At 41.8% G+C, this 14,240-nt stretch overlaps 1 protein-coding gene across 1 annotated transcript in view; it reads left to right on the forward strand.

The window, feature by feature from the left end:
• FILIP1 (filamin A interacting protein 1) overlaps window positions 1–14,240 on the forward strand; it is a 77,175-nt gene that overhangs the window by 27,664 nt on the left and 35,271 nt on the right. The window contains exons 3-4 of the mRNA XM_009081498.1: window positions 5,434–5,607; window positions 7,585–7,763. Of these exons, the coding sequence (XP_009079746.1) occupies window positions 5,434–5,607; window positions 7,585–7,763 (353 nt within the window). The remainder of the gene's footprint in view (window positions 1–5,433; window positions 5,608–7,584; window positions 7,764–14,240) is intronic.

Raw genomic sequence — 14,240 nt, forward strand, 5'->3', positions numbered from 1 at the left:
GTTTAGGAGATGTACTGGAAAATGATCTTGAGTTGAGTTTTACTCTCAGCTGACAGTGATTATTTCAACTCCATTCAGCCCATCTTGAATAAAACTGAAGGGTTTTTTCTCCAATCTACTAGATGCCTTACGTGAAATAAGTTTGATCAGTTCAGCCCCATTTCCCAGGTGACAAATGGCCTGTGGCAAAAATGCCCTGTTTAGTGGGTGCTGAGTTTTGTCAGCAGTCTCATGGGAGAGGCCAAAGACTGTGGGAATGGGGAGAGAGGGCTGTAGTAAATTGGCAGGGCAGGGCATGAGGAGGAAGCACGTCTGAACGCCCAGCTTGTGTAACAGTCTGTCCATTGACCAAGAGTCTGGTTGCTAGGCTGCCGGACCCCTTTTACAAGCAGCAGAGTCATGCTATTGTTTCCTAAATGGTTTCAATTTTATGCAGAAACCTCTTTACATCCTTTCTATATCATTTAAATATTTTACTAGGCACGTAGTAAAGCAAGGTTTGGAACACAGCCCCCTGCTCTGCTCATGTTGGTGAGCAAAAGAAAGCCCTTCTCCTTCACTCTGCCAAAAAGTGTTTCAGGACAGCCCTGCAGAGTGGGATCATGTCAGCCTTCAAGCTGGACAGTTAGCATGTACTCATGAGGGGAGGGGAGTGAAGCATTGTCTTAGATTTCCCAGGTAGAAACACAGACCTCATATCTTAAGTGCACTCATCAGTGAGCAGTAGAGAAGCGGGAATGGAGAGCAGGCAAAGCTTTGTGGGACAGCAGTGCTCCACAACACTTCAGCTCCTCCATGGATGCTCTCAAGAATTGAGGTCGTCACCTTTTAAATTTTGTACCTCCACTAAGCATAAAAGAAGGTTTAGACACAGTTCAACTTTGCAGTTCCTCTATCACTTGTTAGGCCACACCTAGTGTGCAGTGTCCAGTTCTGGTCCCCATAATTCAACAAAGATGCAGACAAGCTGAAGAATGTCCAATGGAAGCTCATGATTATGATCAAAGGGCTGTAGAACCTGTCCTATGAGGACAGATTGAAGGAATTATGTCTGTTCTCCCTGGAAAAGAGAATGCTCAGGGAGAACTCACTACAGTATTCTAGTGCCTAAAGGGAAGCTACAAAGACAGAGGCTCTCTCTTCATAAGGAACCTCATGGAGAAGACAAGGAGCAACAGGTACAGATTGCACTGGGAGAGGTTTCATCATGACATAGGAAATTTTTTTTCACTGAGATCAATCACTGGAACAACCTCCATGGATGAGTCCCTGTCACTGGAAGTTTTCAAGATCCAATTGCACATGGTGCTAGATGATCCCATCTAGGCTTCTTTTCCCTTTCTTCTGTGGTCTCTTCCAACCTGGGCTGTTCTATGGTTCTAGGAGTTTGATGAACAGAGAGTATCTAAGCAGGCTTTGCTCCTGGAGAAAATGAGTGTGGAAAAATAGCTCTCAACATATCTGGTCTTCTGTGTTTCTTGCCTTGAGAGTGTTACTCAGAGGTAAAAGTGGCATCTTCTTTAATTTGTCTTCATTGCTCCTACTGTTTAGAGAATCAGGTACTTGGGGACACTTTATTAATGGAAAAGTCTCTTTATTTTCAAGAACCCACAATCTGGACAGTATAGACAGAAAGTTAACTTGGAGTTTTCTGTAGGACATTTGAAGTCATGAAAACCCTATAAAAGTAAATTTTTTAAATTCCATATTTTGACTTTAAAGAGCTTCTCTGAGTAATTGCAGTCTTCTGGACTTCTGTAAATAAGTTTCATTGTGTTGCAAGCTATTGCAATATGTGGTCTTCTCAAGCCTGGATGATCTCTCATCACAGCACCAACAAAACAAAACATAAAAAAAAGGACTTGAGAGATGATTTTCCTGTGCCAGACACCATGTTCCTTCTACCAAAAGAGCTAACAACTTTCCTCTGGGATTTATATACAAGTTTACTTCCAATTTGAAATCTCTTCCTTGTGTTCATCTCCTAGCTTATGATTTATGCAAGACAGCATTGTGCTTTGGGACAAGGGAGGCACCAACAGTACATGTTCATCAGTAAAAACAGCTTGCCAGTATGGTTCCCTCTTCTTAGCTAGGACCCCCCACTTTGAGCCTCTCATGTCTCTTTCCAGGTATGTGTGTTGTAGTAGTCCAAGTGCTCCTCGGCAGGGTTATTCTGGCTTGTTTCTGAAAATGCTCTGCATCCTGCAGATCACTAGACATTGAAAGAAAACATCTCTATCTGAGATAACTTCTAGTTCTTTCAGTGGAAAATTAGTCATTTGGAGGAAACATGAAATCATGAGACAACACTGGCACACTGTTTCAGCTCCTTCCCTCTATATTATCCTGAGGAGTTTCAGAGAGACTAACTGGAGTTCAAAAACCCTGAGGCTGATGGAAGGTTAGGATGTTGTCTGGGTCCCTCTCTGATGTAGGTTAGCTGCCCTTCAGAATCTCCCTAAGCTGGGGCTTGTTGCTGACCAAATAAAAGCAAATTGGTCTCCAATTTATTATTAGCATGAGATCCCTTTTTTGGTCCAATGCTTCCTAGGATCTGAGTGTCTGTTTGTCAGCTTGCTTTTCACAAACTTATCGTAAGTCCACTGAAAGAGAGTAGTTGGTGAATTAGACAATGTCCTTGAAAGATAACAATAGGAGAAATGGCCAAGCCCAGAAAAGGCAGAAGGCACTTTGCCACGTTAACACAATCCAGATCCAGAGTGCCAGGAGAGCATGGGTTACCCAAGGAGGGGTAGGTACATGATTGGGGAGCTGACTGCTCCTCTCATCCTTGGGGATGGTGCCACCCAGCCTGTCTCTGGGCTGGGTACCCTCCCCTTGGGCTGCAGCAAGGGCTGTTCAGTGCTGACTGTCTACTCTGTCCCCTTGGAGATAAGTGTGTCACTGCTTCCCTTTAAAGATGAAGCAATGAATAAAGGCTTGTGTTAAAGCTCTGACCTGAGCTTGGGCACGTTTTTTCCTTCTTGGTGTGCTAGTTCCTCCATTCAGCATCACCCACTCCCTTGGCTTGGCTTCCTCTGGCTCTTGGGGGACCCAAACACACAGCTTCCAGAAGCCTTTCTTAGCTGGCAAGTTATAAGCTGTTTCAGGGACTCCTGCTAAAGTTGCTCCATTTTAATTGTGAGTGATGAAAGACTAACGAGGCCTGAAGGAAAGTACACATGGCAATGCACAACTGAACAGGGGCTGGGGCACTTACTGGGCAGAGCAGTTGCTTCTGCCAGCTAGTTCTGTATCAAATAACCATTGCGGGGACTGGAGTCCAGCTCTTTGCTCTCCCTATTCAGTGTTAAATCACCAAGCCTGAGTTGTCTGTCTGCTCTGCCCAGCCCTCTCAATGTTTAATTATGCCATCCAAGGCCCAACAGCTTCAAAAGGAGAGAATGAACTCATCCTCTTCACCCTCCCAAATAGCCTAGGGTCTGAGGTGTGTCTGTCCCTGAGGAATGGGGTGTGTGGGGCCTGAAACTTTGTGCGCTCAGAATTCAAACAAAACGAGGTTTCAACATGCTTGGCTGTGCTCTTGGTGCAAGGGGCAGAAGGGGGATGCCCCCTCATCCTGCTGGTTTGGACTCAAAACTGTCTCTTCCTAAAAGACAAGGTGTCATAAAATCTGGATATTTAGAAATCCCCCCAATACTCTCATGCTATCCCATTAGATTTTTAAGGGGTTTTCTTCAATAGAGAAGCATTGGCCTCATGGTAATGAAGACACTAAGATATCTGTTATTTTTACAGGGATAGCAAAAAATGATACATTCCTGAACCTGCCTAAAGCTTTCCTAAAATAACACTTTTACAGTCTGAGAGTGACATAGTCTCAGGATTTGATGTAGTGAGGTGCACATACTCTTTTGACACTCTTTGGGACTAGCTCACTTAGTTGTGACATCCCACCCTCATTCTGGAATAACATTAATACCATGCCACTCTGTATTTTTTATCTTGCAAACATGTGCAAAGCTTTCACTTAAGGTTAGAAAATGTTATAAAGAGTAATAGGGCTAGTTCCAAATTGGGTGGCATGATCTTTGCCTCAAGTTCATTTTTTTTGTTTTATTTTCATGTTAGACTACTTTATTCTATAAACAAATAAATAATTAAAGGGTCTTTGGCATTTCCTGAAATTATTTTCTTGCTCATTTTTAAAATCAGGTGGTTTTGTAGAGCTGGATGCTTTTGTGGTACTGGGTAAAGATTTAAGATTTGCTACAGGGGTAATATTGAGTGCCATTATGAACACTGGGGAAAAGCATGAAGTGTTGGTCAGTTCATAAATCTTAAACAGTCATTGCTGATATAGGGTCAAGATTTCTCAAGGATTTTTTCCCTTAAATGTCTGAATCTTTCCTTAGCCCTTAATTTACTTCTCAGGCTTACATGAGTTGTCAGAAAGGCAGGTGAGAGAAAAATTGGTGCCCATACTCTCCCGCTCCCTCACCCATTTGGGCTTGTGGGAGAGATGATTTTCAGGGGAATCTGAGAGCTCCCTTGTGCCCACCAAGGCTTGTAGGTTTTCTATCCCCTCCATGCACCATGGCCTTATAAACATGCCTTAAAGACAAGCAGGTGCCCTGCTCCCATTTTACAGATGGTTTAACAGGTGTTGGCAAGAATCATTAGAAACAGAGCTCTGGATTGTTTGCCCATAGTATAGCCCTAAAATTCCCCTTACTCATGGCCAGGTGGCCTTGTAGAACAGTCTTGTCATGCCCAGATATCTGGTCATGCTGCCTGAAACTGGGGGCCTCCACTGGGAAGCTGGGATCCATGCTCCCCTTGGCCACAGGAGAACCCCTGCTCCAAGGTACACCCCCAGCTCCAGTGTCAGCAGCTCTGCACTGCTGCCAGGAGGGTTTGCTCAGCCTCTCTGGGTCTGATACCAGTTATGCTGGTTAGCTGAGGTCTGCAACATTTCTAGGGTTCTGTTTAAAGAAACTAAAGTGAGAAAAATTTGTTTTAGAAGTTACTGGAGAGAGTGTTTTGTCACAAAGTTAAGTAGGGAATGACTAGGAAATACTTGATTCAAAGCTGTCGAGAAATAGTAATTGAGCTCACTTGTGCTGCTTGTTCCACTCATTTCCTTACCCCAGTCAGGGAACAGCATGGGCAACTAATAAGATGAAATTGATGAAGACTAATGAAGTTCTCTGGCTGAAGTTGCAACCCAGATGAAAAAGTCATAGCATTCAAATGTAATGTAGAATAATTAATACCTACAAGGATGAAATTCATATTGCACATATCATGTTTAGTCTGGTATCTCCCAAAGTTTTTATATTTGCACTGTCAGCCTGGAAGTTTTCCAATTTATTTGATTTTTGTGCATGCAGTCTGTACGTATGAAATGCTCCTATTTTCCCTGTTGGCTAATAGATTGGCTTATGATAGTGCTTTGCAATGTTACAGGCAAGGGAGGATGTGATCCACATGCTGAAGACAGAGAAAACCAAACCTGAAGTTTTAGAAGCTCATTATGGGTCTGCAGCTCCAGAGAACGTGCTCCGAGTGCTACACAGGGATGCCATCCTTGCCCAAGAAAAGTCTATAGGGGAAGATGTCTATGAAAAACCAATTTCAGAGGTAATAACTTCTTGATTTACAACATTATGTCTGTGCAGGGGGAATCCTAACCAGAACTGAGATTCCACATATTTTGGATGTGTGCAAAGCATACAAAAGGATAACACCGAGTTTGTATTATGACAAGAAATCAAAGAAAGTCTTGTTCACCCAAGTGCAGAATAAACTGTAAGCAAAGTCAGTGGATTTGAACAAAAACCATAAAGAGTTTATATGCTTCTTAGGGCTGGTGCTGTGAAGTGAGACCACAATTTTTGGGTGTTACATTTCTATTTTTTAAATTCATTTCAATTATAGGCTCCAGCCTCTACTGCTCAGACCACTGGTAAACACTCATTGATTTTCTTGGCATACTAGACTACTATCATGTGGGTAGTTAAGAAATAAAGACCTTCGGAGATTGACTTTGACCATGTTTATGGGATCATAAATCCATAATCACGTTACGTCACTTAAGTTGTAGGACAGCAAAGTCAGTTCAGCCCCTAAAGGAGACCTGTAGGACTCGACCCTTTGCTTTAAAATCTGAACAATAAGCGAATGTAGAATAGACCTGGGAATGTCTAAGGCCAGCACGAATGCTAAAATAAACAGCCACTGCTCATGTTTATAGTTCCATAATAGTCCAGGACATGGAGAAAGAACATGCGACAATGACAATATAACATACTGTAGTGCCTGTCCAAATTTTCAGAGTTCCTCCTACTAGAACATTTAATTTTTCACCAGGCATGGGATATCTTTGTCCTGTATATTCTCATACAGTAAATAAGGAAAGCAAATATTAGGATGTGGGAGCAGGCATGAAATACTGTCAAACAAGGTTAAAAGAGTTTAGCAGAGCCTTTTTCTAAAGGAGCTGATAATTTGACAGGGACCTCAGTGTAAAACTTTTGTCATGTGTGGGTTCACAAGGGTTATGTTTGAGCTAAAACAGAATGGTAGAAAAACTTCGTAAGTGCAAAATATCTAATCTCCAAGGCTGAACCCAGCCTGGCTCCTTTAGAAAATGCAATGGCTGTTTCACTTTGCTGTGGTCAGCTACCAGAGAGCAAATTGCCATGGTCCTCTTGCTCTGTTATTTCCTTCAGTTTGCTGAGCACCCTATGAAACAACTGCCTGGTGCAGCTGGAGCCAAGTAAGATACAATTCTTGCAGGGTAAGGGCTGGGGGAGAGCAGAGCAGGGCTGTGGGCTGCTTCGGTAGGGAGGAAGATGGAATTTGTAATCTGCTCCCAAGAAACAGCAAAAGGAGCAATGGGAATAGCCATGATGGTTTGAAGTGCCCTAGCAATATTTTAGACATATGTCCCTGGCCTCAGTGTTTGTTTGAATAATAACTGACATACTAAAGTAACAAAAAATAATAATGCAGAAGACAATAAAAGGTAGAGTGTTGCGAATAAAGAAAGGGAATTTCTGTCAAAAAAAAAGGCTGGGGGAAAACCTAAGGCATATAATGAATTGTATTCAGTAACACAAAACTGAATCTGTGCTGAATCTAAATCCTTTAAACTTTCTATCTCAGCACTCTTACAGGTGTGTTGAAATTTCAGCTACAGACTACACTGTATGCTCCACATATAGATGTCTAGTCTCCATACAGCTGTGAGCTCAGGCTCCCAGGGCCTGAGGTCTGAGCTACAACTTTTCCTGTGTGAAACAAAAGTGTGCACAGCACCTCACCACAGGGGAAATTCTGCACTGCAACAATATTACTTGTTACCTCAAAACTGCATGAAGTTCTGTCCATTGTGCATCTGAAAACTGTGCAAATGTTTATAGCTAGTATGTCATCCAACTACATCATTACTTTCACAGGACAGTTACTCTTACTTCTAGTCACTGCTTTATGTAAAGCCCAAGACATAAAATTATGGGACTCACATTTACCAAGCACAACACTGTTGGTTCATAAATCAGATGAAGCGAGCAAGGAGACCTTTAAAACAGTCTGTTCTCCTTTCCTACAATCCAGCTGGACAGACTTGAAGAAAAGCAGAAAGAGACGTATCGGCGCATGCTGGAACAGCTCCTGTTGGCAGAAAAGTGCCATCGTCGCACAGTTTATGAGCTGGAAAACGAGAAACATAAACATACAGATTACATGAACAAGAGCGATGACTTTACCAACCTCTTGGAACAGGAGAGGGAGAGGTGAGTACCTGAGACAGTGCAAAGACTGTCCCCTGTCCCAGTGATTGTCAGTTCAGCAGTGACATGGTCTGGTATTTTCTGTGTTTAAATGACACTAAGCTCATGTGTAAAACATTTGCAAATGTTGGTCCACTCACATTATTAGTAAGCACGTTACTGTGCAAGCCTAGAGCTGGACGAATACCACTGAATGTTCTGCAGTGTGCATTTGAATTAAGAAATGAATTTGTTTTGAATTAGTCATGCCAATTTTGGGTTCACCTCCAGGTAGCTTTTGATCAGATGTTATTTATGTTGGCTAAGTTTGGCTTGCTTAGCTAAGTGCTCCGTTTTGTGAAGGATGGGGCACTGTAGTCTCAGCAGGAGGACAGGGTAAGGAAAACCACAACACACATTAGAATACTGGTACACAAGTAGTGGGACTTTGCCATGCCCTTCACATTTAGGCTTGCAAAGTCGCAAATCATTTGCATTCTTGCTCAAATTTGTGAAGATGCATGCCTCAGGCAGGTTCTCTGTTCCCCTGGAAGAACATATTTTCATGCTTTACAGAACGTGCCCAGCCTGTGGTGGACTATCTGCAGTGTTTATCTCAGAGTCTCATACACCCCAGATTTTTTCCTTCAAGTGTTTATCCTGCGTGTGGGAGGAGTAATTTGCTCTCTGTGTCTCTAAGAAAACATTGATCACCTACCTTAGGTGAAGACTGAGCCCTCAGTAGCTGCCTCAGTTTTTCAATATGAAATTTCCATGCTCATACCAAAGTGCTTGAAATCAATCCACAATGTTGTGTTTCTTTTTCTTTTCTTTTTTTTTTTTTTTAAAAAAAAGAGCTCTGAGAAAAATACTTCAGGCAAGTTCAAAGAAGAAATGCTTTTGAGGAAACCACAGGCTTGTGGCAAACATTTGCAAAAAGCCAGGAGCAAAATTGTTTAGTGTGTTTCCTGAGCTCAGCTCAGCTCCAGCTTTGAGTAGGTGGCACATAAGCCATAAGTGACCATATTTCCTGGTTTAATAGCTGTTGTTTTTCTGTCTCTATTTTCCTGGGTTGACTGGCAAACTTGAAAGGACAAAAATGCTTCTGTGTCTTAGCAGGAAATAAAATATGTGTTTTATTTTCAAGTAAGGAGCAATTTCACATCTGATTCTCATAGAGGCCATTTTCTCTCTATGCTGAATATCTGTGCATGTGTGGACATGCAGCCAACTAAAATGCTACAAAACTGGCATTAAAATACCATTTACATTTGTCTCTACATTTGTCTGTACATTTTATATTCACATTAATTTGACAATTGTTGCCTACTTATTATTCTCTCTCAATTTGTGAAGGCCACTAAATAGTCTAAGATTACGACCTGGGTTGAACTGACATCCTTATGAGTTGATTGAAAAGCTTTTGTCTCACATTACTACTGCTGAGATATCAAGTCCAATCTCTGTGGGCATTTTCTCTTACACTTCCTGCTCTTTGTGTCTTTTAAATTTCAGGTTTTCTACATTCTACAATTTTCTGAAAAACAGCAATAAAAAGAAGGCAAATCTGAGTTTGAATTTATCTTGAATCTTTGAGAGCAACCAAATCCATTGGCTTTAGTCACCAGTGCCTCTGCACTGGTGGCTGCAGGGGAATAATTGCAGTGCTGAAGCCCTTTTGATTTATGCTGAGTAACACCAGAAACCTGATGTTTGCTGTTTAAACCACTTTGTTTGTCTAAGGCACTAATGAGAAAATTCATTTCAAGTTTAGTAGCGACCAGGCAGAGAGAACATGGCATGTAGCTAAACATAGAAAACCCTCTTCAGGGTTCTCCTCCCAGATCACTTACAGAGCAGATTAGCAAAATCAGCTGGACTGGAAACCACTCATTAGCGTGTAGTCTTAAACGATCTCAGCTTCTCCTCTTTGCTTGTTGAGTGCACATGAAACTGAGGCTGCACCCATGTCTTAATAAGTATTAAAAACTAGAAGCAATATTGTTTGAGGTCTATATTCACATAGAAAGAGAGGGTGATGGGATGACTTCTTAGGAAAGCTCCAAAGTGGCAATAGATTTTGTCAAAAAGAGAGTTTGAAGTAGAAAGATTAAGTTGCCCTAGGTTAAACCATACAAAAAACTCATACTTACTTAATCTGCATATTGGGACAGAGAACTGACCTGCCCAAAGGCATTTCTCAAGGTCCTGCATAGGCATTAAAATATAAGTACCATATATAATTCATTTTACTGTGGTGCTTTGAGGGTTATTTTATTAAGAGCTGAACAGACTTGTAGTCTCCATGAAAATGGAAAGGGACACGGAGGTGAACTTTGCCCGTCAGCCACTCTGCTGCACTCACAGTTATAATGTTAATGAGACAGGGTGAGCCAGAGGAAGAACAGTGCTGTGGGATGGCCAGCTCACAGCAGTCTGCTACAATGAGAGCAGTAATAATTTCTGTTCTGGATCTAAGTCATTTCAGTCATTTCTTTCCTCACAGTATTTTGTCAATCTTTCCTAACCATTGTTGTCCACATCAACTTTTGGAGGCCACATCTGCTTTTTTTGCTGTCTTGTGAAAGTTTGAACAAAACACAAAGGGGAATTCTTTAAGAGCAGAAATATGCCTTCTAATGTATGTCTAGCACTCTCCTAATGTATTTACTTTGGAATATTTTTACATGCACTTTCATATGTTATCTCTAATCCATCTACAACAACATGATATGAAAGCAAACAGTTCCTATGAGGGACTAATTATTAGGTCAGCCTTGCACGGGAAGGAAGTAACAGGAAAACATCGTTTGTCAAGAATAATTATGCATGAGAAGTGTAAAAATGGAGAAAATTGTACACTGGGATATTCAAAATGTAGACGGCTAGGAGGGTAAATGTTGAAAGCTGAAGGGCCTGACTGTTGGTGTTTGCTCTGCAAGACCAAGTGCAACTGACCTGAAGAAAGATTGTGGAAAAGGTTGGCATGCTACAGGAATAAAAGTGGTGACAACCATTTGGCAGATGGAGATGAGAGAAATCTGGTACTTTTAGTGGAAGGTGCTTCTACAGACATGGTGGCTGAAGCATTAGAGCATGCTGCAATAGTATCTAATGATGTTTGAAAGTTACAGACAGTATTTTCTATTTTTCTGTGACCAAATTCTCCCTTTCAATACTTGCCCCATCTCAGCTGCTGTTCCTGTAACATCAAACTGTCCTTGAGCACCTCCTATCCCTGGGAATTCCAAAGCATTCCTCCTCATCCTGAGGAGACTGAGGAAGATGGAGAAGAGCTGGAGGCCCCCAGGCCCCCTCAGAGACCTTGGGTGGCAGATGGCGGGGTAAAGAATCTCTGGTCTGAGAGGTGGAGAATGAGGAGTCTGGTCAGAACTGCACTGACAATGTGGCTTGCAGTGGACACCTGGAGAGCAGGAGACTAAGCAGCAGCAGCCACAGGGATAAAATTAGTCTTCCCAGTGCAGGAATTCCCATGATCTTCAGCCACGCTTTGGGGAGGGAGCTGGTGGTGTGAGTTTATGCCCTGGCTGATCTGGCTATGGCTAAACCAGCTATTGATGCTTCCCTACCACAAAAATTCTTGCGTAAGCCAGGCTTAACATGAAATGGCATTTGCTTGTTCTCTGTTCTGCTTAGTCCCAGCCCTCCTGCCTTCCCCTTTAGAGAACTGTGGGCACGGGAGAATCTTTAGGATCAGCTATAAACTTTTTAATTTGATCAGCAGGGCTTTTTCTTCTGGTGGAAAAAGGTAGAGCTCTGTGTAACCTCAGCACTGCTTTGACATCTCGATCAGCCTAGGAGATGAGGTTTAAAAAGCTGACATTTTTAGAGGTGCTAAGCTCTGAACAATTTGTCTTGTCCCCCTCTTTTAATCCCATTTGTTGACAGCACATTTCACTGCTATTAAAAGCACTGGAAAGCTCCCATTGATGTTAACGGTTCAGAAAGAGGCTCATGGTGAGGACCACTGAGCCAGTCCTGCCATCCAGGACAGATGGCAGAAATAGCCTGAAAGCCTTCGAAAATGGGGGGAGGAGAGAGTTTCTTTCATATGCACGGGACATGGGTGCCGAATAGAGGGCGTGATGTGGCAGAAAGGCTTTGTTGAAGCTCTGTTAAGGGAGATCCCTGCGACTGCTTTGTGAGTAATTTGATCATTTCCAGCCTGATCCCTGAGACTGCTGAGACTCTGTCACCCCACCACAAAACATGTCACTAAATATACACCCACTATCTAAATGTTGCCTGTCCTAAAGCATCAACATTATGTTTAGCCATGTTTTGCTGTAAGAATTCATTTGAAGTGATGAGGATTTTAAATTGGTTCTTGCTTTCCTCACTGCTTCAAATTATTCTTTACAACCACAGCAACAGTGTTCCCAGTGCACTGAAGCATTTCACGTTTTCCTCAAAGGCAAGGCCGAGGATTCAAGTCTGCACTTCCTAAGCACTTCCCTGCTAAATCTGTTTTTAGTTAAACCCTCTTTTTGAAGTACATGGTCATAATTAGATCTGCTTAGAGGAGACAGCAAGACTGTGACCCCAGATCTTTTCTCCACAAAGTTTCCTTTCAGTCTCCACGTAAAATTGTCTCCTCTTTGCTTCCCCCATCCCAGAACCCCCAGCAAGGAATGCACTGGCAAGTCCCTCGGAGGTCTATGATAATACATTCCTCTCAGCTTCGGTCATGCTGGCACCGAGATGCTCTTGGCTGCTCTGCTGGTGATGTAATTCTGGGCCCACATCACCTGCAAAGGAAACTGATCTGTGAGCCATAAAGCACACAGCCGTCTTGAAACCAAAATGGGAGTGTGGATGTTAACAAGGTTTTAAAAACCCTTTCCCCCTCTTTTTGCATTTCTGCTTTTATTGCAAAAGCTCCTCTTCTCCCTTTTCCCACGAGACGGCAGCATCAAGCCTTTCACTGGGAAGTGATTGCCTTTTTGTTTCCCTGCATTTTATGAATGCAAGCAAGTGTAAAGGCTGGAGTGTGATATAGCTTGGAGATTTTGTGCGTGTTACCTTTCCAGTTTGCATTTTCTCTTGATTTTTATGGAGACTGTAAAATAAAGAAGCTGGCAGGGAGACAGCAGGACAGAGTATCCATCTGTCAGTTACTTGTTTGGAGAACAATCAAGCCAAAAGTATGAAGAGTTCAGGACTAATAAATCTCTGTGATTTACCACATAGCCAAATTCTGTGGTAAGAATAGCTCCATATAGTGATACTGGGGTGAGGTGTAAGCTGCAAATATATAGCACAGATTTTGGCCTGTAACTGCATAATATGTTGGTGATTTCTTTAAAATCTTGAAATTAAGTTACTTTACAGAAATATTTTTGCTATCTTTTCTTTTTCTCAGAGAGTTCTTAGCCATCTTTGTACTCTGGCTTTTTTTTTTTTTTTTTGCAGTCTCATATGGTGATGGTTTCTGTGTCCTGATTTCCAAACTGTGACCCAAAAAAAAGGAAAAGCCAGCTGGGTGGGACTGTGGGAATTGCCTACAGTAGTTACTCCTCTTACCACACATTACTGGCTGTAGTAGAGCACTGAGTCACTCTCTGCCTACTTTTCAGTAAATGCATCTTTCAACTTAAAATCTTATAATGTGCAAGGCAAGGGCAGCAGTACACTTTTTATTCTTTTCTTTTAGGGTGACTGCTGTCTGTATAGTTTGGAAATGCTGGCTATGGTCTGTCAATGTAATATAGTCACAGGATCACAGATCACAAATTCCAAGGTAGTCTATTAAAAGAAAGAAATTTTAAAACCTGTCAATGACAAATACAATTTCTGCACAGTTAAGTAAATTCGAAGGTCATCCATTTTTCAGGTCCTGTTTTACACCTCTAGCTGACTGCAAGGCATCAATGGCTCAAAATATATGTTTTAACTAATGAATCTGGTCCCAAGTTCCAACAAAATGGCTTCAAAGGTAATTTAAAAATGAGAGAACAAACAGCCACATCTGACTGTGGAGAAACAATATGAAAGTATTGCAAGTCTTACACAATGTGAGCTGGGACTGATCCAAATCCATCTCTTTACACTTGGATAGTCCTCAAAACTGTCCAGTCTTTCAGTCACTTCTGGGATTATATAAAATGGCATCATGTGTTGTTTCAGCTATTCTTCCAAATTTTTTTTCTAAGTAGGCATCAGCTTCACAGCCCTTGAGAGAGAATTACTATACAAAACTATATGTAGTTCATTATTCCTAGCATGTTTGCTTGCTAAAAACATCAGTTCAAATGCTCCCAGGGTCAGACAGGGGGAAAAAATTACTTCATTCAAAATCTGCTCAAACTCTGTCCAGGGTGCAATAGGTTGCAATTTTAACATTTAAGGGGCCTTTGGCATGTTTCAGAGTTATTATACTACTGAAATAAATATCAGTTCACAGCTCTACTGAGGCCATCTTTTTAAGTTGTCATTTTTTCAGGCAAAGAAAACAAGAACTGAATCAGGGTCATGTAGGGA

This window comes from Acanthisitta chloris, unplaced genomic scaffold, assembly GCF_000695815.1.
Source record: "Acanthisitta chloris isolate BGI_N310 unplaced genomic scaffold, ASM69581v1 scaffold4869, whole genome shotgun sequence".
Classification (NCBI taxonomy): Eukaryota; Metazoa; Chordata; class Aves; order Passeriformes; family Acanthisittidae; genus Acanthisitta; species Acanthisitta chloris.